The 27234-nt window shown below is 43.6% G+C and overlaps 1 protein-coding gene across 1 annotated transcript in view; it reads left to right on the forward strand.

Moving 5' to 3' along the window:
• The window catches only part of SMPX (small muscle protein X-linked), a 52401-nt gene that overhangs the window by 12754 nt on the left and 12413 nt on the right, over nt 1-27234 (forward strand). Inside the window, exons 3-4 of the mRNA XM_024739463.1 lie at nt 3901-3987; nt 10260-10408. Coding sequence (XP_024595231.1) covers nt 3901-3987; nt 10260-10394 — 222 coding nt within the window. The 3' untranslated portion in view covers nt 10395-10408. The remainder of the gene's footprint in view (nt 1-3900; nt 3988-10259; nt 10409-27234) is intronic.

A 27234-nucleotide genomic window follows, 5' to 3' on the forward strand; every position in this document is an offset into this window, starting at 1 on the left:
CGGCTGGGCCCGTGAGCCATGGCCGCTGAGCCTGCACGTCCGGAGCCTGTGCTCCGCAACGGGAGAGGCCACAACAGTGAGAGGCCCGCGTATCGCAAAAAAAAAAAAACCCCAAAAACAAAAACAAAAAAACCCATTTAGGTTCTGGGTTTCTTGAGTCATGCCTTAAAGATGAAAAAACATCAGGCCAGTGAGTTAATGGCTCACTTTTCAAATGTGGCTTTTTTTTTGGCGGTACACGGGGCTCTCACTGTTGTGGCCTCTCCCGTTGCGGAGCACAGGCTCCGGACGCGCAGGCTCAGCGGCCATGGCTCACGGGCCCAGCTGCTCCGCGGCATGTGGGATCTTCCCGGACCGGGGCACGAACCCGTGTCCCCTGCATCGGCAGGCGGACTCTCAACCACTGCGCCACCAGGGAAGCCCTGAAATGTGGCTTTTTTTGATGCCTATTCTAGAATTATCCATTTGGTGTGACCCTTTTCCAAGGCCATTCTCAAGGTGTAAGTTTGTGTGGCCTTGAGCAAATCACCTAACCTCTTTGAGGCTCAGTTTCTTTATGAGTAAAATGAAGATGATAGTCTGCACCTCAGAAGTTTGTTGTGAGGATGAAGGTGTTATGACAACCTAGCTGAATCTTGGGGTTTTAGGGTGGATAAGGGTAGTTTGTGGTGAACGTGGGGAGGGGTAGTTACTGTTCCACAACCTCACCACCAGGTTAAGATGAAAGTTAGTCCCAACCCAACTCTGCCACTTTGTTAAACACGCATTTGTTAGCAAACAAGCAGAAACCATCCATACAGTCTGTCTGTGAGCCTGATGAAGCCTCAGCTCTTGTCCCTTTAAATGCTCTGAGTGACTGCCCATTTGCATAAAAGGTTCATGGGAGGCAGGTGGGGATTCTGTTGCCCCTAGTTGGCAGCAGTCAGCTAGAAACCCTCATTATCAATGACTGGAGACAGGCCCACTTAGGGACCACCCCTCTGAGCTCTGTCTCTAAAGATACAAGCTATAGGCATCAGATTCTTACACTCTGTTCAGCAGGGTGGGAATTGTCTCTAAAATATTTTAACCACTCTACATACCTTAACCGCCTCCAACTTCATCAAGACAAGCCATTTCTAATAGTCATTCCATTATTTCACTGATTTTTTGCCATTTATGCAAACATTAAAGCCTCGGTTATTGGTGGAGATAAACCTAACAGAAAACACTTGGAGCAGCAATCTGGGGAACGTGGTCTTAGTGATATTTTACCACCTAACCACCCCAGGAGGATGAACTCCCAATGAGAGCAATAGTGTTCCCTACAGTTGTAGTTAAACCAACCTGTGCGTATAAAATATCACACTGTCTATGCTAAAGTAGTTTAAAGTAAATTACAGACATCTTAACAGTGGGCAGAGCGAACATTTTAAATGCACATCAATACTCATTCACTTAGGGGTGATCTCTTTCAATGGTTGTCAGTTTTGGGCCCCCAAGTTCCTTGGAAGTGCTCACGGTCCAGGGCTTGGGGGAAGCAGATGGGGTCTGGGCTCCCTATAACCTTGGCCAGAGCAGCTCCACCTCCACCTAGTTTGCATTTTACATATTCTCACAACACTTTACTGAAAAGAAGGGTTCCATGGCCGAGAAGGGTTCCATTAGTGAAGCCTAACATTCACATTAAACAAGTGGGGAAGACAAGACCCAGAGCAGTTGTCACTCTTTCAAGTACAGAGAATCTATAGCCACTCCTAGCACTGGGCTCTTTTCACTACCATAGCCACCCAGGTACCATGGAGAGGCTACATGCATTCCTAAAATCAATCTCTGAGCAAGAAAAGGTGGTATTTCCATAGCATGTGCTTTACTGAATACACCATCCTGGATGATTTTTACATGTTCCATTACTGAAAACTACAACCCACCATAGAGCATACACACTTGATTAAATGGGTTAGTTTAACAATCATATCTTTCAGAAACAATACTTTAACTTGAACTTCCCACTAGGAAGATGCCCTCTGTACATGCTTAAGAAATGGGTCAGGGTAGTGGTGATCTAATTAAACTTTTAGCCAGTTAACTGTCTTCCAAATAGTCCCTATATCAACTTTCCCCCTCTTTCATCCAAACTGTAGTAATGGAAATAGTTATTGGTTCAATATACATCATCTTCGGTGAGTCTTACTTACATTGTTTTGATCTTATTTCAGGACCCTAATGATATTTCATCCTATCTAAGACACTGTCAATTGTAAAATACCAGTATTTTATGTCCTAAGAAATAAAACAAGTGTGCCCATTAAAAATTTAAGATACCAATGACTGTAAGACATGCTCTGATTTCAGAGATATTAAAAGAGGTGCATCTTGGACTTCGTGAAGTATGCTACCATATTTGCCACCACAGAAGACATGTTTTCCCCCTTGTCTTATACCTCCCCCTCCCCCCACTCTAGGCCACCTGATATTTCCATTAAACAGAGGAATAGCATAGAAGGCTCAGCCTTAGTTTTTCCAAAATGCTTCCCTCCAAAATTGTGCTGCACTTATATTTTAGCATATATGATACATACTGACCCCAAATACTTCTTGGCTTGTTGGCCCTAGGAATGGTGATGTACCTCTCTTGATACCCACAACAAACACTTTGGATCTGTTTCCTTTCTGTGGGATCATCATTATTCTAGTAGGGAAGAAAGGTTTAAAGTCCTATGTGGAAAAAGTCACCTCCTGTTCTTCGGAGCAGAACATAGATCCACCATGTTGCATGAACACGGACACTGGATATTTCCTGTGTCTTGAGTTAAACATTCCCCTGGCAACAGAGCTCATATCAGGCAGTTCCAAATACCACACTTCCTAATGATTTTGTTTGGTGTGGTACCAAAATTGCCCAAACTGAGTCATACGGTAACAAAATATGTTGCTCCCTTTGCTCGGGCATCATTTTCATTCATAACATCAGAGCGCAATTTCAACTTTTCAAGCCCACAAATCCAACTACTCATAAGGCAACACTTTATCTCAAGTGTAAAAAAATACATTCTGCCTTAAAGAAAAGTTTTAATGCTTGTTTTATGTGAGTGATACTCCTGGGTGAAGATGTTTTTGGTCTGCATTAAACATTCTTGCCTTTTGATACCAGATGAAGAAGTATGGACAAAATTCAAATTTACATGTTCTCTTTCCCAAGTCTGAACTACTATGTCGGTATTTTCCTTACATAATTTAATGTTTAGCATATTTCATGTTTTCTAGAAGTTATTTTATGTTTACTGTGGGTAGAAATTGGTATTGCATCTTAATAAAGGACAAAAATCTATGAACTGTGATACCAATCAACTTGACTTTCCAGCACTCTCCTTACACACTGACCCACACAGTGGGGTGTTGGGGAGAAAGTAAAAGAGTGTCAAATTACAGAGACCTAAGGCAGTGCTAGAATAGCCTTAGGACATTATGGGAGGGAGGAGGTGGTTTGGGGGGTGTGATTGCCCCCCTCCCGTGGTAAATCTGAAGGAAGCTGAAGGAGGGCTAAGATGTGGGATGGTTTCTGCAAACGCCATGGCCTCCTTTCCTATCATTATGTGTTCTTTCCTCATCCCAGAGAGCGGAAAATATTAGGCACCACAGGAGGGCAACAGCCAGAACAAACTGTCTTCCAATCCTTCCAGCCAATAGGGAACTGTGAAATCACTGCACAGACCTCAGGATGAGTACAAGAAATCTGGAATAAATGGGAGTCAAATTTTCCTTGGCATATTTTTGTACTGTCATAGCAATTTTCTTGAGGTAAAAAGCTTTAAAGACGTACTTTGCAGATTTGTTTTGCCTCACAATGATTACCATCTCAGAGTGTCATTGCAATTTCTTACTTTCCTTAACCTAAATCTTCCCTGTTTTCTCTTTTAGGCAAATATCAATATCCCAATGGGAGCCTTTCGGCCAGGAGCTGGGCAACCCCCCAGAAGAAAAGAATGTACTCCGGAAACGGAGGAGGTGAGAAAAACTGAGCTGGCAGAGCTCAGCACCATCTTTCTCCTCCAACATCCTGACTAGAGGAGGGCAGAGGCAAGGCGAGGGCCAGCTTTCCAGGACAAGGAGGGCACAAATGGATGTGGGTCAAGGAGTCATCATGTAGTGCATACATTTCTTTGGTTGTCTTGCTCAATCAGCCACGAAACACACTGACCCTCACTTCCCTCCAGCCAAAAATCTAAGTGCCTGGCCCAGGTACTTGAAGATGCTGAGTTTAGCATCTAGTTTATTGATTGCGTGTGTCTTCTTGTGTGTGTGTGTGTGTGTGTATGTGTGTGTGTGTGTGTGTGTGTAGGGGGAGGGAGAACCTCTCAGATGCTCTTGGTTCAGCAACAGTCAGTAGCTTGCTAAGTTTTCACTCTGAAGCTTTTATTCAATATAGCTGGATGTATGTAGTACAGCTTCTGATGAGTGATGAACCCCAGTGGGAACGCAGGTAGTAAGCACGTAAAATTACTTGTGGATTCAAACAAAAAGCCCCAATCTCTGGGTGTTTCCTTTGAAAAGAGGAACTTGCAAAGGAGTCTATCAATTTCTGTATTTTTCCCTCCCTTTCTTTCTTTTCCTTTCCCCCAAATTCAGATACCCAGTCTTCTAAAATGGGGGCTAAAATTCATCATGGGTGCAATAAATATAGTTCTCTGCCCAAATGTTTATATTTTTTCCTCAATTCTGACTTTTCTGATGAAACCTGGAAGGTCTGATTCTAAAAAAAAAAGTTAAGGTCTTGGAGCAATAAAGCCACAGGGTATTGCAAACTGTATTTTATCTTTTTTAAAAGGTGAAAAGGCTTTTTAAACTTTTGTAGGTGACCTTTTTGGTATTTGCTAATAAAACTGGTTGTCCTGCATCTAACCTTTTTCTCTCATAAATAATTCCTGATGTGGTCCTCAGCGGTTCCAGCCTCCTATAAATAGAAAGATAATTTTTGAAAGGAGGAGATAGAGTATTTGAGTGACATCACCAAGTTCTGGAGTTGCAGTCACTAAGTCACCCTTGACGAATAACAAATTTTCAACATACAAGCTGAAAAGACCTGGCCCTACTCGGCTCTGATGGTACAGAATTTCTAGTTCTGCTGCTGCTAACTTGGCCACCCAGGTAGCTCATGATCATGAGCTCTCCCTCTGGGACTTTGGTCAAGTATCTGAGTCTCTGTCTGCAAAATACGATTCTGTCCGTTCCTCAGAGGGTTGCTGTGAGGAAAGAGTCATGTATTCAATAAATGACTGTTCATCGATTGATCGAATTATCCAATTTTTATGAAGGACTCCTGGGCCTATTATTTCACATGTTGTAAGAAAAAAGCACAGGGAGGTAGAAGGGAGGGCAGAAAGGCATTCTTCCTACATCTCCATTCATCTGTAATTAGGTTTTCTTCCTGTGCTTCCTCGTAAGCTGTGTGTCACTGTGTCTGGCAATCAGTTGGAAGGTAGCTTGACTCTCTTTTCACACTAAATTGACTGATGTGACTATTGTTTTGGAGGCTTGCATCCATCTTCCTCTGTGGTAGAGATGGCCCTCGCTTCTTCTCTACAACTGGTACTTTCCTCCACACAAGTGTCCCAGTTAGGAGCTTGGGAAAGCACCCTGCTCGTACTCTTGCCTTGTCCCCAGCTTGATGGTTCCAGCACATTCTAAAATAACTAAGAACTGATACAGCCTGGGTTTTGAAAACTTACTTTATGACCAACCACATAAACAAATGGTCAACCAACATTCTTCTCAGGATGGAGGGAGCGAGGTATCCACAGAGATCCAGAGACCCCAGAAGTGTTTCTTGAATTGAGCTACACCTTTCTTGTGGGGCTCACCAGTCGGGAGGGTGGCGAGGGGTGGTATTCCCTTATTGTGAGAGCTGAAAGGGACTCTCAGGACTTGTGGGGTCTTATGGAGAGGTGGGATCTAATGACTCAAGTTCTGGGCTGGACCTTGGAGTAAGTTTCTCATGGAAGCAATATTGCAAGGGGAGCAGTTGGGCAGCTTGGTTTGGCTACGAGGCCCCAGCCACCTTTGGTTGCATGATTTGAATGGGAAAATGGAATCTGAATTCAAATAACCTGTAGAGCCCCGCTTTTCTATGACTATCCAGTTTAAAACCTCGGAATTGCTGACTTTCTTAGATTTGGGATTCATTGCTTAGCTTACCATTAAGATAATCACTGTCTAAAGTCGAGGGCATAACAAACCACTCCTGAACAGAACAGGCCACCTCTATCACAGCCAGGAGCTCCCCCATCTCAAACCCGCCACCATCTCAGACGTGAAGAAGGTGGACCCTAGCAGGAAGCCAGGACGGGCCATCTGACAAGGCCTGTGAGCACTGGCTGAGTCTCCTGCCCACCTATGGTCTCTGTAAGCCCTTGCTCTGCATAAGACAAGGCAGCTGCTTGATTAAAGTGATTTGAAGCGTATTGACAAGCCCCTGCTCCGCCTCCCAAATCTCTCAGTTACATCATTATTAAGCCACAAAACAGCACATTGGGATTTTCTGTTAATTATTTCCCTCTCCACCTGATCCCTTCACATGATGCAAATACACTATTTAATTCTAGTCTTGCTACTTCCTAGCTGTGAGGCCGTGGGCAAGTTTCTTAACCCCCCCCCATACCTTGTGCCTCAGTTTCCTCAACTGTAAAATAGGGATAATAATGGTAGCAGATTGAGAATTTTTTAAGTAATTAATTAATTAGTTAATTAATTATTTCTTGGCTGTGTTGGGTCTTCATTGCTGTGCACGGGCTTTCTCTAGTTGCGGTGAGCGGGGGTTACTCTTTGTTGCCGTGCGTGGGCTTCATTGTGGTGGCTTCTCTTGTTGCAGAGCACAGGCTCTAGGTGCACGGGCTTCAGTAGTTGTGGCACGTGGGCTCAGTAGTTGTGGCTCGCGGGGCCTAGAGCGCAGGGTCAGACTCTTTGTTGCCGTGCGTGGGCTTCATTGTGGTGGCTTCTCTTGTTGCAGAGCACAGGCTCTAGGTGCACGGGCTTCAGTAGTTGTGGCACGTGGGCTCAGTAGTTGTGGCTCGCGGGCTCTAGAGCGCAGGCTCAGTAGTTGTGGTGCACGGGCTCAGCTGCTCCACAGCACGTGGGATCTTCCCGGGGCAGGGATCAAACCCGTGTCCCCTGCACTGGCAGGCGGATTCTTAACCACTGCACCACCAGGGAAGTCCCACGGATTGAGAATTGATGTGAGGATTAAATGAGTTAGTAGGTGTAACTTAGAAGAGCTAGCAGTGTGTTTGCTGTTATTATTAAGTCTCCAGTGTATGAGCATAATACACTGTGTGTATAAGCACACCAGGCTGTTGTGTCGTACAGAAGAGAGTTTAGGGGAAAACGAAATAGGGCATCTGGTAGTGAAGAGGGAGATGAAGGTGAGATAGCTGGGAAGTGGTTCACCATTTTGCCAAATTTTACAAATACTCTGTCACCCCCCCAAGGGGGGCATTTCCCTTTGACAATAGCCATTTCTGAAACTGGGAATGGCGCGGGGCTGATAAGCCTTCTCTCAAGCTTTCTTTATCTAAAACCAAAGAATGTCTTCCATATCCCTTCTCAATTCAAATATCTACTTACAAAAGAAAAGAGAGCATACTTAGCCAAATGGAACCATCTGGCCCCTGCCTGTTCATGCCTTACTGCATTATAATTCTTATGATAACAAATTCACAGGAAAAAAATGGAATCTGATTCGCATTCTTTTTTAAAGGATGAGAGAAGATTCAGTTAAGAATATGCACCACCACTAACCCCCTCCTGAGTCAATATCTTAAAACCTAGTTCTTAAATATACCCACTTATAATTTTCCATTATATGTGACCTTACCAAATCAAGTGTTAAAAGTTTTACCTTGATAAATAAAAAACACAGTGCATTGAGGTTTTAATAAATTTAAAGGAAAGTGCCTAATATTAAGTATTTTCATCCTTTAACTGTGTATGTTTGCACAGTAAATCTTTGCACACAGACACATAACTGCACATGCTGGTTTTCTGTGTTAATTGTGCCAGTATAGCACATTTTGATATTAGAAAGATAGTGATTATGACTCAGCCAGGAACTTAACAGAAGGAGCTGGAAACATTTTTCTCCTTCATACTTCTTTATTAAGATCTACCCACCTAACAACCATGGGAACATTTATAAGTAAGGAAACATTTTTCATTTCACCACTACATATATATATATATATATATAATTTTTTTAAAGAGCATTTTATAGACTTGTTTAAAATTTCTTTCCAAAAGCCCAACAAAGAACATTTTGGAATACCATGTCCTCCAAGTGGATGTTTAACAGTTTTAACTATTGCTTCTAAATCTGCATTTATAAATGATGAATGTGCGTGCATGATGAAAGGAAGCCGAGCCTATGGCTCTATACATTGACCTGGGGAAACATTTTCCAGATATATACAACAGATATTTACAACAGGTACAGTCTACATCGAACTACTGTATCATTTCGTGCGGGTGACATGTTAGCTATTTCATCAGCACTGGGTCAGATTCAAAGAAAATGACTACAGGAAAAACCATGAGCCCCTCAAATAAGCAATTTAAAAACGTTTCTGTAAAGGACACATCTACCAAATAATCTGTTAAAGTCTGGGAAGCTTGAACATTTTCTGCCCTTTCCATTTAGGGTTTAGACAATTTGAGAACTAGATATAGGAGCCAGATGGGGGCTAAAGCACGGCATTGGCGTTAATACCCAAGTTACAGGGCTGCCTAGTTAGGCCGGCAACACATATGGGCACAGGGCTTGCACCTGAGAAAAACGTACAGTTTCTTATTCTTTTTCCCATAACTGTATTGGTTCACTCAGTTGCTGGCCCAGCAGGTGGAGCTCTGCCAGTCTCATAGGGGGCCTGTTAATTTGGGTCCTCCAAGAAGCAGATCCAAAGGTGGGATTCGATGGGCAAAACATTTATTGGGGAAAACACTTGTAAGGAAAAACGAGAGGGTCCTCAGACCGTGATGCAGGTGAAGGAGAGTGGGACAGAGGGTTGGGCGGAAGCATCTTAGACAACAGTGCTGTTCTAAGGAAAATTCTTGAGCCCAAGTCCCTCCCAGAGGAGTCCCAGGTCTCCCAGGAACGGGCCCGCCTTAGGATCCTATGACACTCATTCATTGGCCACGAGCAGCCGTGGGAAGTGTTACCTCAGCGGGGTGATGGGCGGGTTTCAGGGTGAAGCAGCCGGGCCTGTCATTCAATTATCCTCCCTGCAGGAAACTGATCCGAGAGGCGTGCTCCTGTGGCTGCCACAGAGATCAAATGTTCCTCCAACACCTTCGTTCCAGGGCCCTGGGGAATATGCCCCCCACTGCTAGTAAATAGGAGGAATGAGCTAACCAGCAACTGTCTGTAGTAATGAATTGGAGTTCTAGGAGCTACACACAGCAACGGATCTTACTGTTTCACAGCCACTGTTAATACGTGTTTGGTGTATGTACATAGAGGCATAGATTTGTCACTATGGCACATTCTCAGGCTTAATCAGCTAAAGAACCATCAACAAGTGTGCCTGTGCACTTCTGCACCAGGCATTGGAGGACCCACAGAAAAATGTATAGGATATGGTCCCGCCCTAAAGCCACAACAACAGAAAAACATAAAACAATAGGAAACGTAAAATGCTTTCCAAAGCAGGAGGGGAGAGCTGGGCCTCCTCTGCCACTCCATCCTACCCCACCCATATTCAAAAAGGTTTTGCTGATGTCAGTTTCAGTTTGTTTCTGCTTCCCAGAAATGTCATTGTAATAAAGGCTGGCAGCCACTGCACCCCAAACAAAAGAACGGAAAACTCCTGGACCAAGTCATTGTTAGAGATAGCCGTGCACTAACAGTCTACAAACCTGTGCCTTTCAGGCGTCTTACGATACTATGATACCAAATTAAATTTGATCTTGTAAGATGCTTCTCTTGGAAACACAACACAAATCCTTTTAACTAGTGGTAATTTTTATTAGCTATCAGACACTGAACAGTACTCTTGGGTTTTCTAAGTGATGCGGAAATTACTTGTTTTCTTCTTCCAACTTTATTCTTCTATAAACTTCAGGAGATCTTGAAACTCTGACGGTAACCCAACAGCACAAGAAAAAGTCACTCTGCTAGAATTACTCTCTGACACTATTTTTGCTTTAATTGTTTTCTGCTTCATGTCTGTGACCTAGAGAGACCAAATGTCTTTTTCGGTGAGCTAAATCTTTCTCCTTTTTTTTCTCTTCAGGGTGCTCCTCCCACTTTGGATGAGGAGAAGAAGTCAATTCCAGGAGCTAAGAAACTTCCAGGACCTGCGGTCAACCTATCAGAGATCCAGAATATTAAAAGTGAACTGAAGTATGTCCCCAAAGCTGAACAGTAGTTGGAAGAAAAAAGGTGAGTGAAAAACTCTTTTCTTTGTCTCAAAAAGACCACTATAAAAATGGTTTACGGAAGCCTTGCACCGAAGGAGTCTGGAATTCCAGAAGTGTTTGCTAAGGATCAGGACCTTCAGGTTAGACCAGTATTTCCGGCGCAAAGTTTTTCTGGTATGTAAAGCCAAGCTTTTAAGCCTACCTTACTCCCAAACCAGTCAGAGGGCCATTGAGGATGTTTGCCTGCCATCCCCTTGGTGGTTACCTTCTTGATTGGGGAAGGGTGGGGGTGGGGTTGGGAGAGGAAAGATGCTTGGGACGGGGTCCTTGAGGAGCTTTTGATCTTCGGGTACAGGGAGCCCTCCATCATTGCATGCCTCAGTTTCCCTACCCAGATGCCCCAAAGAGCGATGAGCTACTTCTGAGCTGGAGGATCAGAGGGGCAAGGAGCTGAGGAGGTCTGGTGGTAGCCCAGGTGTGGGTAAGGCAGACCAAGAGGGCCTGGTAATGACTCTGTAAGTAGAGGAGGGAAAGGTAGGCTCAAAATTGTACCTGCCACCCTTAAAACTGGACAGGTACATGTAAAAGTATGAGATTAGATCACTCCCTAACACCATACACAAAAATAAGCTCAAAATGGATTAAAGACCTAAATGTAAGGCCAGAAACTATCAAACTCTTAGAGGAAAACATAGGCAGAACACTCTATGACATAAATCACAGCAAGATCCTTTTTGACCCACCTCCTAGAGAAATGGAAATAAAAACAAAAATAAACACATGTAATGAAACTTAAAAGCTTTTGCACAGCAAAGGAAACCATGAACAAGACCAAAAGACAACCCTCAGAATGGGAGAAAATATTTGCAAATGAAGCAACTGACAAAGGATTAAACAAAACAAAACAAACAAAAAAATTGTACCTGCCACCCTTAGAGGCACTGCAAGCAGGGCCTGCGACTTTATTTTCATTGGCTCTGTTCAGTAATGATCCCCTGGTGAGGGCTCAGCCCCACCCTTCACTGCAGACCTGATGCCTGCAGACTGGTGTGGGATTTCTGTCAGTAGTGGGCTTGTGGAATTGGCCCAAGTCATGGCTCTTTCTCCTATGAGACCCTGGGAGCTTTACCCAACATTACTGAAGGCCACCACGCACAGTTTATTCCATTTCTTAAGCAGAAGTTTAAGTCTAGAGGAGAAGAATCTATATTGGCAACATAAAACAGGTATTTATCTGGCTGATTGTCCATTCATTTGTTCATCCATCCAGTCATTCATTTATTAAACCAATATTTATTGAGTATCTGCTGTGTACTGAACACTAGATACATATACTGATTACTTATCATGTGACAGATATGGTGTGAGGAGCATTCTACCTATTGTTTGTTAAGTTTCATGATACACTCCCTGTGGGTATTAGGGTGACATCTTCTGACCACGTAGATGGCAAAGGCAAGCACAGCAATGGGGCCCTACAGTGTCTTCTGTAAACATAATGAAGAACAGACGTTCTGTGAGACAATCCCACTCGTGACGGAGTCACGCTTATGCTGACTTACTAAGACATTTGCAAGGAAGTTCTGCCGAAAAGATTTCTTCATAGTGTAGGAGCCAGTTTGAGTTAAAAGAACAGGACAGTATCTAGTGTTTTCAGCACAGTTACATGAACGAAAAAGGGAGTAAGAATAAAACACAGTGGATTCTGTGACCATAGCGTGAATCCCAGGAACCTGGATGGGGACAGAGTGACGTGAGCAGGAACTGACCTGAAGCATGGCCACGCACACTTGGTATTAATTATGACAGAATGAAGCAAACTGATGACTATCATTATATCAGTCCTGCTTGTGTTGCCAAGCTGAGAAGAAATATTCTAATATGCTTGGGACAAAGCTACAGAACTTTCTTGTGAGAAAGCCTGCAGAAGTGAAATGAACTTTTGGGAATATTTATTATCATCACCCAACCAAGGCTGTTCAATTAGACATGTGAATTTTTTTTTTAATTAATTTATTTTTGGCTGTGTTGGGTCTTCGTTGCTGCGCGTGGGCTTTCTCCCGTTGTGGCGAGCGGGGGCTGCTCTTTGTTGCGGTGCGCGGGCTTCTCATTGCAGTGGCTTCTCTTGTTGTGGAGCATGGGGCTCTAGGCGTGCGGGCTTCAATAGTTCTGGCACGAGGGCTCAGTAGTTGTGGCTCGCAGGCTCTAGAGCGCAGGCTCAGTAGTTGTGGTGCACGGGCTTAGTTGCTCCACGGCATGTGGGATCTTCCTGGAGCAGGGATCGAACCCATGTCCCCTGCATTGGCAGGCAGATTGTTAACCACTGAGCCACCAGGGAAGTCCTGATAAATGAATTTTTAATGCAAATTTTAAAGGGTTTTGCTTTTATGAAATCCTTGTCAACCTAAATTTAACCCTAGTTCCAGTTTCAGAAGAATTTTGTTTGGAAGATCCAAAGGAATGCTGTTTTAAAATTAGTTCAGAGAGGGGATGGACTTCCCTGGAGGTCCAATGCTTAAGACTCCACGCTTCCACTGCAGGGGGTGCGGGTTTGATCCCTGGTTGGAGAACTAAGATACCGCATGCCGTGCAGAGTGGCCAAAAAAAAAAAAAAAAAAATAAGTTCAGACACAATCTTGTGGTGTTATTCAGCAGCGAGGCTGATTCTGTAGCCTTGTATCTATGGTTACAGTAATGGGGAACAATACCAACTCCATAAAATAGCAAAAAAGGTACTAGAGTATCCAGAAAACATTTTTTGTTACTTCATTTTCTCACAGAAGACTTTAATGATTCTTCTCTCCTGAACAAATTCTAATAATGCAAAACCACTCGGAGAGGCCTATTTGTCCTTATTCTACAGGAATGTGAAAACCTAAGTTGTCCAGGTAATTGATCTGAGTTCCCGATGAGGACAGTCATTGTTTTGACACAAGGAGTGATCTTTATTTCTTGTAGGAGAGGTAGTGAGCTGGTTTGTTTTTGACTCATCAATTCTTCTCCTGCAAATCTGTCAGATTTTGAGACTTCCGTGGTCATGGTTTATGGTCACAGAGGGAGAACATTTCTTAACGTTGATTGATTCAGCGGAATCATAAACAGTAAATACCCTGGACCAGCCGTCATTTTGCCCCTCACTGGCTGGATTTGACTTTCTCCTTTTGGACCACCACTTCATCACCTGCCCTCACCATGTATTGTTCAATGATTTAATCAAACAGGTCGTTGTTTGAAGACTGAGTGAATAAGTCCATAGCACCAAACTATGAAAACCACAAGACTTAAGGCTCAAAGTCTAGGATATAACTATTACAATATTTTAGACATAAGACAGAGCAGCACCTCCTTCTAGCTAAGATCAGCACTTCCTTTTAAGTGGGGTTTCAGATTCTTTTCATACCCTGTGTCATGGCTAGAATTGTTCATGAAAATAGATAAAAAATACTATAGGACAAGAATCAGAAAGGCCAATGACTAGCCAGTTAGAGATCAGTAATCACGGCTTGTGGCAAAGGAGTTAGGGCCTGGACCTCATCAGGAACCAGAACCAGGCCACACAGAGGCAGCACATACCAAGTCAAGACCAAGAGACACAGGAGAATCCCAAATGGGGCCCTATTCCACGCTGGAACAGGCTGGGGCAGGGAAAGGCAGGTGTTCAGCCCCGTACATCTCAGGATTCTCCTGGCTGTGGTTTACAGTGGCCAAATGGCGATTTAAGCAAGCCCAGGAGCCAGATGAAGAGACAGGACCAGCAGCAATGTCTGAAAACCAAGAACCCTCCCACACTCGCATGCCTGCTTGTTTGCTGCATGATCAGGAATTCCCCGCCCCATGTCCACCGTCAAAAGCCACTGTCAGCTTGTTTGCTTGTAGCTGCGGGGGATGCCGCCTCAGACTTCACGGACAGGGGTCTGGGGAACCTGGAGGACTGCTAAGGGCGGGTGTCCAACAGATTCTGTGTCCACTCTCAACGCCCAGATCAGACCACAGGTGCCCAGTAACAAACCTTTGTAACTAGCTTCTGCACCGTAGGCATTTTCTTCATTCCGTGCTATAAGATATATAGATGTCAGACTTGGTCCCTGCTCTCAGGATACTTAGGTCTTGATGGAAAGATAAAAATAAAAAACTTCAAAAGATAGGTAACAATTCAAGAACTAGATAGCAGCTCAGTGATTCAAGATACCCCATGGCTGTTTATGACCTACTAACAAGTAGGCAGTAGAGCAAAGCAAGCTTATGACTTACGAGAGGGGGAACTCACAATGATTTGGCATCAGGGACAATTTCAAGGAGGTGGTGGGAATGGAATGGTTTAAACAGAGGCTCAGAGATAACCTCTGGACGTAGGGAATGTCCAGAGCATCATTATTGGGCCACCCTGCTGAGACCAAACAGTTCCTCTAGGGCAGTACTTCTTAAACTTTTGGAGCAGAGCAAAGCAACATTCCACAACCTGCCTACATCATCTCTTCTCTTTTTCCAGCAGTAAAAGAACTCAGTGATAACAAAGAATTAGAGAGGAAAAAAATAAGTATCAAAGTAGCAGCAATGCAGCAGTTATGAGAAGAATGATTAACAAAGATAAACCCTAAGAAGAATTCTACAATTATGTTAATGAACACAAAGATAGCAGCAACTGAAAGCCCTGGGAGTGATGAAGCACTAGAAAGAAATTGTCCTTCTGAAGTGGCAGGAATTACTCCTCTCTGTGTTGGACATTGCAGCATGGCCATGAGTTGTGCAACAGCCAGACTTGATGATTATGTACTAAACCAGGGTTTTAGAAAAATGCAAAATTGTAGTGATTCTTAATAACTCACTTAGTAGCTTTTGGCCATGTATATAACTGAAAGTCTATGGAATGAATCTCCATTTTGTTGTAAGAACTGAGTAAAGCACTTGCATTTTGGAATCAGGAAGTCTTTCGAAGTCACCCAGTGGGCACTGGACCATACTTTGAGAAACACTGCTATAGTGCAATAAGTGAGAGTGAATTGGAATGATCCGTAACTCCTGTACACCCATACGCTGCGCCATGGTCTCAAGTTAGTCTCTATCCCATACCCCACACTGGTCAACCAGCCTTGATTCTAGATTTTGTAGTTTGGAAAAGAACCATTATAATGCCCTGTTGTGGGAGGCATGCCTTCTCTATCCAGCACTTTGCCCCAACTCTGGCAACTTCTGTTTATGCTGTCACAATCCTTACCAAAGTGATGTATTCATTTGCTTTTTAAATCTTCTTCATGATGCCAGCATATAGCTTCTTAGAGGCTAGGGCACATCTGATACATCTTGAGCACACATGCCTTATTACTGGTACCCTGACCACAGCAAGCCTGGTGTCCCCTAGAAATGTGTTCTTGTAGATTTTCCAAGTCCTTGCATTCTCAGGGAGATTACTACTTAAAAGCAAGACTAGCTTTTCTGTCAAGGACTGACGGTAACATTGTTGACCGCGATCAGTAAAGGGCTCAGAAATTTGACTTTAATTCATTGATTATAACTTTATTCCTCTGGGAAACTGAATAATTAGGGAAAATGTCAAGGTTGGCTCATTTTCCTCAAAAGGGGAGAAAAATATGTAAATCCAGAAAAAAATCGTTTAATTTTCAAGAATTCTTTGGATTTATTTTTCAAAGAATGTCTATGTCCAGATAAGATATATTTACCAACCAGTCATCGAGAAAGATGCCATCTCTGATCGAGGAGAACATAAGGTGTTCATTACTCTTAAATGTTAAGCATTACGCATCACGATTGTTCTTGCTGATTCAAAGGCTAATTTTGACAGTGTTAGCAGAAGGGCAAATTGATGTACTCAGACCCCTGATGAAGTGTGTTTAGCACCTAACAACAGACCCCCAAAATACATGAAACAAAAACTAACAGAATTGGAGGGAGAAATAGACAATTGAGCAATAATAGCAGGCAACTTCAATACTCCACTTTCAATAATGGATAGAGCAACTAGACAGAAGATCAACAAGGAAACTGTCTCAGTCTCTTTGGGCCAGTATAAAAGAATACCATAGACTGGGTGGTTTATGAACAACAGAAATTCATTTCTCACAGCTCTAGAGGGTGGGAAGTCCAAGATCAAGGCACCAGCAGATTTGGTGTCTGGTGAGAACCTGCTTCCTGGTTCATAGATGGCCATCTTCTCCCTGTGTTCTCACACAGCAGAAGGGGCAAGGAAGCTCTCTGGGGTTTCTTTTATAAGGAACTAATTCCATTCACGAGGGCTGCACCCTCATGACCTTTCACCTCCCAAAGGCCCCACCTCCTAATACCACCACACTGTGGATTAAGTTTCAACATATGAATTTGGGGTGGGGGGACATAGACATTCAGTCTATAGCAGAAATAGAAGACTTGAATAACACTATAAACCAACTGGATATAACTGACATCAGCAGAACACTCCACCCAACAATATCAGAGTACACATTCTTCTCAAGTGCACATATGGCACATTGTCCAGGACTTATTTCATGTTAGGCCACAAAACAAGTCTCAATAAATTTAAAAGGACTGAAATCATGGCAAGTATGTTCTCAGAGTACAATAGAATGAAATTAGAAGTCAAGAACAGAAAGAAGTTTGGGAAATTCACACGTTGTGGAACTTAACACTCGTAAATAACCAATCAGTCGGGCTTCCCTGGTGGCGCAGTGGTTGAGAATCTGCCTGCCAATGCAGGGGACACGGGTTCGAGCGCTGGCCTGGGAAGATCCCACATACCGTGGAGCAACTAGCCCCGTGAGCCATAATTACTGAACCTGCGCATCTGGAGCCTGTGCTCCGCAACAAGAGAGGCCGCGATAGTGAGAGGCCCGCACACCGCGATGAGGAGTGGCCCCCACTTGCCGCAACTGGAGAAAGCCTCGCACAGAAACGAAGAGCCAACACAGCCATAAATAAATAAATAAAAATTTTTTTTAAAAAAAGGCAAAATTTCTTAAAAAAAAACCCAACCAATCAGTCAAAGAAGAAATCACAAGGGAAATTAGAAAATACTTTGAGACAAATGAAAATGAAAATACAAGATACTAAACTGTGGCATGCAGCAAAAGCAGTGCTTAGAGGGAAACTAATAGTTGTAAATGCCTATATTAAAAAAGAACAAAGATCTCAAATCAATAACCAACCAATCAAATCAATAACCAACCAATCAAATCAATATTAGCAGCTCCATATTTGGGAACCAGGCCCTTTATCATCTTAGAGTAAGCTTAACCCATATCTACATAAATGGCAAATGATTAAACTGATGCATGAGTGGAAACATCAGCCCTTTTAAATGGTAAAATGTAATAAGCTAAAACAACCTATTTATATAAACACTGTAACAACATAATAGAAGCTGGGAAATAAAATGTAATCACCTGTAAGATCACCATTTATCATAATACTCAAGTTGATATCTTCCCTTCCAGTTTTCCCCCTTGGGTTTACATATGGAATGCAATACAACTAAGTTGCTAACAATATGGGGCTTTAGGTCATGAAGACTTGGTCTCATTACCTTCCACCTTTGCAACTTTGAGCTCTATGTCTTTATTTCCTCGTTTCATAAAAAGCAGAAAATGGTGTCTCCCTCATAGGGTTTAGGATTAGGGAGATGTGAAGGATTAGGGAGAGGTATTTTTAAAAATACATCTAGGCATAGCACCTGGTACAGAATAACTACACATAAATGGGAACTGGTTCTCCTTTTACTTTTTTCCTACAGAGCATCATTCATAGCACATGTATGGTTTTGAATCTTGCTTTTTCCACTTCACATTTTCTCATAAGAATATTTTTCCAGTTTTACAGAGAAATAATTGACATACATCACTGCCTAAGTTTAAGGCATACAGCTGGATGGTTTGATTTACATATATTGTGAAATGATTATAGAAATAGGTTCAGCTAGCATTCATCATCTCATACAGATACAATAGAAAGAAAAGGAGAAAAAAGAAAAACATTTTTCTCCTTGTGATGAGAACTCTTAGGATCTACTCTCTTAACTTTCCTGTATACCACACAGCAGTGTTAGCTATAGCCACTGTGTTGTGTTGTATGTTACATCCCTAGTACTTCTTTGCCTTGTAACTGGAAGTTTGTACCTTTTGACCACCTTCCTCCAATTCCCCCTCCCCTGCTCTGCCTCTGGTAACCGTATATCTGATCTCCTTTTCTATGACTGTGTGTGTGCATTTTAGATTCTACATATAAGTGAGATCGTATAGCATTTCTTTCTCTATCATAAGAATTTTTTATGCTGCTTTGTAGCTTTCAGAATTAAGTGATTTGTTTTTCATAGTCTTTGACTTATCATGATTTCATAACCTTTTCCCTCTGCCAGAAGACAGAGGACTGATTTATTGTTTTACACAGAACTAAACTTACCCAACAACTTCTCCAAATGTCTTCTCTGTGGTTTGCTGCAAATTTTTTGTCCTCAATTTTGGAATGTTCCCTGCTTTGACCCAATTACAGAAGCTCTATTCATTTTGTTTGAAGGAAATGGTTTTATGCTGAGATTTTTCACTCTCTAGTGAAGCCACATTTCTTTTGATTTGTGATGCTCTTTTTTTTCCTGCTCCCCACTTGGTTAGGATAAAGATGAGTTTTGCAGTGGTCCTGAACTGCATCAAGGTTTTATTCATTTGTTAACCTGCCTGGCAAAGCTACTGTTCTAGGCCCTGGTTACAGCCTGTGTGGGTGTAAAGTACTCTTGAGGGCGAACGTGAGGAGCCTTTGAGCTGATCATGGCAGTTGCTTTAAGAGCCTCTCAGCAAACACACAGAAACACACAGAAGCTACCTGGATGGTTTCTATTAAAACAGAGATCTGGAGGGCCTAGTGTGTGAATTCTCAGTAGGGATGTGAAATTGGTGAGAACAGATCTGAGCCCAGAGAAGCACATCTGCTCCGGTCAGCTCTCTAGAAGGCAGAGGTGACTCAGGACCAAATTTTGTAAAACCTTGTACTCTGGCATGTAGATTTCCACCGGCTAAAGGGCAGTTACCACTGGCGCTTGCCCTGCTCCCAATGCAATGCAACTCATTACCCTAACCCAGTGGTTCTGGGGGCAGAGGGCCATGTCTAGATACAGTTTGAGTTGTCACAACTTGAGGGAAGTATGGACTGCCACTGTCACCTAGTGGGGAGATGTCAGGGATGCTGGTCAATGTCCCACGATGCCCAGGACAGCCCCCACCCCCCACAACAAAGAATTATCCAGTCCTACATGTTAGTTGTGCTGAGACTAAGCAACGCTGATTGATCAACTTGAAAAGCTGATGTCAGGACCAACTTGCAAACGTTCCTTTCCAAGCAATCAATGCACTGCATTTTACAGAAATCAAAACATTAATAAAAAGAGAATAGTAATTAACCGCCTAATATTTATAATCTCTTCACATTAATCAGAGACTTAGGAATCAGCTACTCTTAAATATGATTCTCTTGTCAACTGGTAAACTAAATATATTTATGGTATATGGTACATATTAGGCCTTAAACACAACTATTTTTGGTAGGTTATTTTTTTACTGCAAAAGTATCAGAAAGCAGTAGGTTATCTCAGCAGCTCATCAAATCTTTTATTTATTTTTTAACTAACTAATTAATTAATTAATTATGGCTGCGTTGGGTCTGTTGCTGTGGGCGGGCTTTCTCTAGTTGCGGTGAGTCGAGGCTACTCTTTGTTGCAGTGCACGGGCTGCTCATTGCGGTGGCTTCTCTTTGCTGTGGAGCACGGGATCTAGGCACAGGGGCTTCAGTAGTTGTGGCATGCGGGCTCAGTAGTTGTGGCTCGCGGGCTCTAGAGTACAGGATCAGTAGTTGTGGTGCACGGGCTTAGCTGCTCCGTGGCATGTGGCATCTTCCCGGACCAGGGCTTGAACCCGTGTTCCCTGCGTTGGCAGGCAGATTCTTAACCACTGCACCACCAGGGAAGTCTCTCATCAAGTTTTTAAAAATATGAACGTTAAACATACAGTATTAGTAATCATCAGCACTAACATCAATGTCATCATTTTTTTGCGTTACGTGGGCCTCTTACTGTTGTGGCCTCTCCCGATGTGGAGCACAGGCTCCGGATGCGCAGGCTCAGTGGCCATGGCTCACGGGCCCAGCCGCTCTGCGGCATGTGGGATCCTCCCAGACCAGGGCATGAACCCGTGTCCCCTGCATCGGCAGGCGGACTCTCAACCACTGCGCCACCAGGGAAGCCCCTAATGTCATCATTTTTATTGTCATTGTTAGCATTTGTTACATGTTCGTGATATAAGTGACACTGTGTCTTGCACTTCACATACACTATTTCATTAACTCCTCATGCTGACTGCGTGGAGTATATACTGTGATGCCCATTTCATTTATGGGGAAAAGAAGGCTGAGAGAGTTTGTATAACTTGACCAAAGTCATCCAGCTTTTAAGTCACGGAGGTGAGATGCCAACTGTCATCTGTCGCACTCCACAGCCAGTCCTTTTAATCACTAGCACCCACCACATTCTTTAAAAATGTTATTTAACCGTAGTCTTCTGGGCTTTTCCAATATATCACTGCGTTAGGTCACAGTAAAAACAAACAAAGGCTTAAAGAGGCTGCAGAAACTGTCACCTCCACAAAGAGATGACACCACAACTCTGACATGTTGGTTTATTTATGCGTTCATTCGTTTGCTCATTCATTTATCCAATTCATGCATGCATTCAGTCAGTCATTCAACAAGTATTTAGTGAGCATAAAGCATGCACCAGGCGCCGAGGTTGTCAGCTTTGGGGATTCGAATACACATCAGGGAGTCTAGCCGGGGTCAGGTGAATGGGCGGAATATTGCCTGGAAGCACAAATAATTTGCTCTCTTTCAGGGTCTTGGAAAAACAGAGGGTTCATTTATGTCTGTAAGTATCAGAGAAAGCATGAGAGAGACACTGAGAGAAAGGCCAAGGCAGCGAAGGAAAGGAAGGAAAGGAGGGGAAGAGGAAGGAGAGGGGATGGAACAGCAGCAGTGGTGGCTGCGCCTGGGATGCCGTGGCCCTGGCCCAATGCTGACAAAACTGCAGCAGAGGAAGGCCAGGCCTCTGCAGAGCCCTCCTTTGCTCCTGGGCTGAGGGAGGGCTTGGCAGGCGTCTCTGTGTCATCAAGAGGCAGCCGTTTCCTACCCATGAAGCCTTTTCTTTCATGCCTTCTCATGCTGTGTGCAGCCCACGTAGAAAACTGGGGAAGTCAATTCCAGGCTGTCTAATCAGGCTTGGCTGCATCGTGACAACGCTGCTCGTTTTAACTCCCCCCGCACGTTGTGGCATTTGAGAAGGAGAAAGAGTCACGAGGGGGAAATCGAGACTTGCACATTTAACTTGTACTCCCTCGCCACGGCTCCCTGCCCGGGAACTGATCATTCCACACCCTCCGGTTTAGGGCTTTACGCAGATGGCGAGGTGGTGGCTGCTTTAATCCCAGGCAGGGACAGTCAACTGGCTTCTCACTGAGGGACAATTTCTTTTAAGCAGCGGACAGACTGGAGTTGTTTTTGACCAGGCGGGTGGCACAAAGACTGCTCAGAACCATTCATCTTGACTGCTGGAAAAACAGCAGAAAGCAAGCCTGTCTTACCACCCAGAAGTCACAGGATGCCTTCTAGAAAGGACACTGACACTTCCTTCCGTGACGTGTCACACGCGCAGCCGAATCCTTAGCACGTCATACACATTTTTCTGCCTAGCTCTTGCCTGAGGCCCAATTTTAGATACAAATGATAGGAACCATGGCCGCTCTTTAGTTCCAGAAGCAGCAGTTCCTGAAAACTTACCAAACGGGGTTATTAAATTCTGAGTGTTCAAACATCCATTTATTCAGACTCAATTTTAATTTCCTAATCATTTTGTACTTGGGCTACCTGGAATTTACTTTGGCCGAATTAACCTTTTTCTCCATAAAACAAGTTAACAGCATGAACTGAGTTTGAACAGAAAGGGTTAAAGTACTGGAATGAATTCACTCCATGCCGGGCACTATCACACTAACGGCAGGCAATACAAGACAATGTCCCCCGAGGGACTCCCAGTCTAGTTGGGTGTGAATGTGAGAGGGGACCTTAGCACATAACAGCTGCAGCAGGAAGAAACATGTCATGGCCTTTGAATACAAGTGACAGAGATTCTAGACAGGATGTTACAAAACAAATATTCTACTGAAAGAAGGTTGAAGAGCACACACCTTAGAGGTGATGCAGGCATAGGTTCATGCCCTGGTTTTGTTATTCTCTTGGTCTGTGATTTGGCTTAGCACTCTGTTTCTTTTTCTGAAAAATGAGAGAAATGCCTACCTCACGGGGGCAATTTCGCTCCCCGTCCTAAGGGACATTAAGCAATGTTTGGAGACATTTTTGGTTGTCACAACGCAGGGTGGGTACTATTGGCATCTAGTGGGTAGAGGCCAGGGATGCCACCAAACATGACACAACATGCAGGACAGCCCCCCACAAGAAATGTCAGGAGTGTCGAGGGTGAGAAACACATGGTGTGTACAAAGTCCCCAGTGCAGTGGGAGCTATTATTATTACTAACGATAGCACGTTACCAACTTAATTTAAGACACTGAGCACTGGACACGCTGGATGTAGTCGGACAGACTTGCGCTCTACTTCCGGCTATGTCACGTAGTAAGTCTGTGACCTTGGGCAAGTTCCTGACCATTCTGAGCCACGTCTATAAACAGAAATGATAATCCCGATCTTCAGAGGCAACCATAAAGACAGTGAGTTGACTCAGATGGGGCACCTGGCACAAAGCGGCATCCAGAAAATGTCCTTCCCTTTGTTGTCCCCACACCTTGCTCATGCCCTCTGCTCTCAGCCCCTTTCTTCCAAGGCCAAGTGTTGGTTGGTTGGTTTTTAAATGAAATACTCTCTGAAGAGTGGCTCTGCATATTTCCCCAAGGAGTATGAAAAAGCTCACTGAAAAAGAAAACTCATTAATTGTTTGTGACTAATCTGAGCTCACTGAGACCCTTGTAAGTACCTGGGAGGACCCCTCCTTGAAGTATTCCTGAGATGATTTCTAATCTGCAGGTACCATCTTTCTCCTGGAGGAGGCACTGCAGTCCCATTTTTCAAAACCTGCAGCAGCTCCTATTTCCAAAGCCAGCAAAATGACAAGCATTTCACTTCAGCACTTTCATTTGATTTTGGAGACTTCAAGGGATCTCTACCCCCTCCCCAGCCACTTTTAACTACCAAATATGTCCAGTTTGCAATTTCTGATCTTTCTCTGAAGAGAATCAGTTAAAGAAATATTTAAAGAGTCAAGCTGCCATTCTCTTACTATCAAGGAAAAGTAAAACAATGCATTTCAGACACCATTTTACTGAGCATTTTGAACGGGCCTGATGGCCAAAAAAAGAGGCATCTCATCTTTTTAGTAATCTTTTGTACACAGACTGTGTACTATTGAAGTCTGGTCCGGAAACTAAAACAAGATCCATGTCGATCTAAACATCCAGAAGTGCCTTTGTGTCTGCTCCATGACATCCTGTCCTGGCTTATCCCCATTCACATCCAACCTCCCCATCTTATTATTCTCCAGGAGTGTTTTCTCCCTCTTTCTGATGTTACTTAATTTGACAATTAAGTCATGTCTACTTTGTAATAAGAGTGAAACAGGTAGGCAGTCAGTAATAAATACAGGTGCCGCATAACATGGCAGCTTGGAGACTGGGAAATGGCCACCTTAGGGGAAGCCATGAACTTGGCAATGAGGAAACAGAGGCTTATTTAGAGTTTTATGGCATGTTTTAAATCCCATCTTTTAACTAGAACCTACTTGTAGTAATAATATTAACAAGCCCTTGCCCTTGATTTTTAAGAATTCCACCATACTTCTGTGTTCATTCTCTTTCAAGGCTCACAACAGTTCTATGAGACAGGTAGGGCAGGAATCGAATTTGCAGTTCATTCTTATGTGACTTCCAGCTTCACCCAGGGTGGAAGATTGTGGGATGTATCGTCATGTCCCTCAAGAGGAAGTTTGTTCTAAGACTAATTATTAAGTCTAGTCAAGTCCATCTGTAGAAAATGAGTGTGATCCCTTTTAATCAGAAAAGTAGGACCACCAATGCAGTGTGCGGCAGGTGCCAAGGAGGGGTGAGTTACAAACTGTGCTGTGGTCCAGGACAGGTAATGGCTCTGCTTATACCCAGAGGGACTTCTCTCACTGACAGAGAAAGAGAGCTAGGATTAAGCTACCCACTTAGATCTATACATATATTTCAAAGGAAAGGTACTATCTCAATTTCCATTTCTATTTACTGTTTTCTTGCTGCCTAATTAAAAAAACATACTGTATCATTTACATACACACACACATTTGATCATGAAATTTGAAAATCTGGTTGAAATGTCTTAATTTCAGAAAGACCAGGTGGCAAACCAATGGGCCTGGGGAAAACTTCACTCTAAGATAGTCCCAAATCATCACCCTAAAGGTCAACTCTTCTGGAAAGCTCTCCATTGTCAGCAACAGCCAAGAAATGGCATCCCAGATTCCCTGCAGAATTATATATGAAGTCTACTTCTGGTTGTCTGTCAGGGGAGAGACAACCTGGGAGCCAGTCTGAGCCAAATCCAATCCAATTATGGGCCAATTATAGACCTGCTTCCACGGCCAGGAGCAGGCTACACCACCAAGCTGCTCTTAGAGCCCCTGGCTGGCAGGAAATCCCAGTGCATGGGAAGAGCACGTGGCCCAGATAAGACAAAACAGCTGATAACGCTCAGAGACCAGAACAGATGGCAAATGCAGCTGCATTAGAATGACCCCGAACCTCCCCACCATCTCACTGCCATCCCTTCATAATTGACTGCAGACTCTGTTTTCTCCTGGCAGGCACCCTTTCTCACTAGGTGATCAAATTATGAAATGCCAAGAGGTGATGGGCAGGGCTTCGCTCCTGTACTCAGGGTCAACCTGCTGCAATCCTACAGTCCTGGCCATGGTGCTAAATAGAAATGTGGTGCCTGGATACCCACCATCACTGCTGACAACCTCGCTGAACATGTAGGAGTTAAAATGCCAAGAAACTTGAGTTAGAAATTTGCATTAGGTAAAAATAAAGCACTGTTAAAAATCACAACTTTGCAAATTTTGGCTGGCACTTCCAACCGACCGAGATCATTTCAGGTCCACATTCCAGCATCCAACAGTGTAGTTATCCCTCCAGGCTGGCTTTGCACCTCTGATCTGTTAATTTGAGAAGCAAGCTCGTCCCTGTATTTAACTGAGGTCTTGAGGAGAGTGGGGACAAGGCAGCACCAAGGACAGCATCCTGTGGGCTGTGGCAATGCAAACTCTTTGGATTGGCCTAGAGTAGTGGTTCTCAAACTTTCTCATACATCAGCATCATCTGGAGGGCTTCCTGAGACTTAGATTGCTGGGCCTCACCTCCAGTTTCTGATTCAGTAGGCCTGGGGTGGGCCCGAGAATATGCATTTCTGACAAGTTCCCATGGACTGTCGCTGCTGGTTTAGGGGCCACACTTTTAGAACCACTGACCTAGAGCCATCAATCTAGATTGTTTAGGTCTGGACATTCCAAATCCCCTAACTATCCCATTATCTGGTCCACGGTCTTACAGCTAGTATCCAAAGGTATAGTGAGCAACTAGGCCAAATTTGCTTGCTGAAATTCAGATACATAACGCATCAATGAAGCAACAATCATTAGTGCTTATAATAGTGCTTCCAAGGGTCAGGCACTGTCCCAAGCACTTTACCTTGTAATTCTTAAATGAGTTAGTGTACATAAGAGCTCCGTTTTACAGGTGAGAAAACTGAGGCACAGAGAAGCTACATGACCTCCCCAAGGTGGCACAGCTAGACGGTGGGGCAGCCAGAATTCAAATCCAGGCTGCCTGACTCTGAACCATTGCCCCAGGCTGATTCTCCATGTGGCAGATAAAGTTCCATGGGGGTGAAATGTACTGTGTAAACTATGAGGGATAATCCTAATAATAATGCATGAGGAATGCTAGTGTCATCAACTTACCTACCAGTCACTTAATCTCACTGATACAATATTAATTTCTGTAACTGTTAAGTTCTAACACTGCTACAGTCCAAGGGTTGGCAAACCAGGGCCCAAATGTACCGCACAACCTGGTTTTCTTTTTAAACTTTTTATTGAGATAATTTTAGATTCACATGCCATTGTAAGAAATAATACAGAGACCTCTGGATGCAGCGGTTGGGAAGAAAGAAGAGGAGTCACTTTTCCAATCTCTGTAGAAATATTTCTAAGGAAGGCCTTGCCAAGTTTCAAATATATGCAGAGACCAAAAAGCCAGGTTTGATCATCTTCATTCAAGCATACTGTTATGGATGTCCAGGTAGTGGAAATAAAACACAGAAGACATTCTAAATTTGAACATCTTTCAAGTCCAATACAAGACAGGACCAGGATCCCAGCTACCTGGCTGATTGATAGGCAGTTGTATAGCTTTTCTCAAATATTATGGTGTAAGAACTGAAGCCAGTTTCTGAACAACTGAGTTGTCCAGCCTTGGGCTCTGGGTGAGAATCACTTATTTTTATTCTAGTTATCTTAGTCCTGGAGTCAGGCAGCAGCAAGTTGTTGGGTACGGTTAGACCATCCACAGTGCTGACTGCACACCAGGATCACCTGGACTTGCCCAAGCCCCACCCCGACCCATAATTCCTTGAGGGAGGGGTATGTTTCACAAGACCTCTGGGTGAGTCTAATGTGCAACTCAGGTCAGAAGGACTCAGTTAGAGAATGTTTCTCAGATCCTCCACGGACAAACCAAACTGAAAAGTTTTGGAAAA

Source organism: Neophocaena asiaeorientalis, unplaced genomic scaffold, assembly GCF_003031525.2.
Source record: "Neophocaena asiaeorientalis asiaeorientalis breed wild unplaced genomic scaffold, Neophocaena_asiaeorientalis_V1.1 scaffold194, whole genome shotgun sequence".
Lineage (NCBI taxonomy): Eukaryota > Metazoa > Chordata > Mammalia > Artiodactyla > Phocoenidae > Neophocaena > Neophocaena asiaeorientalis.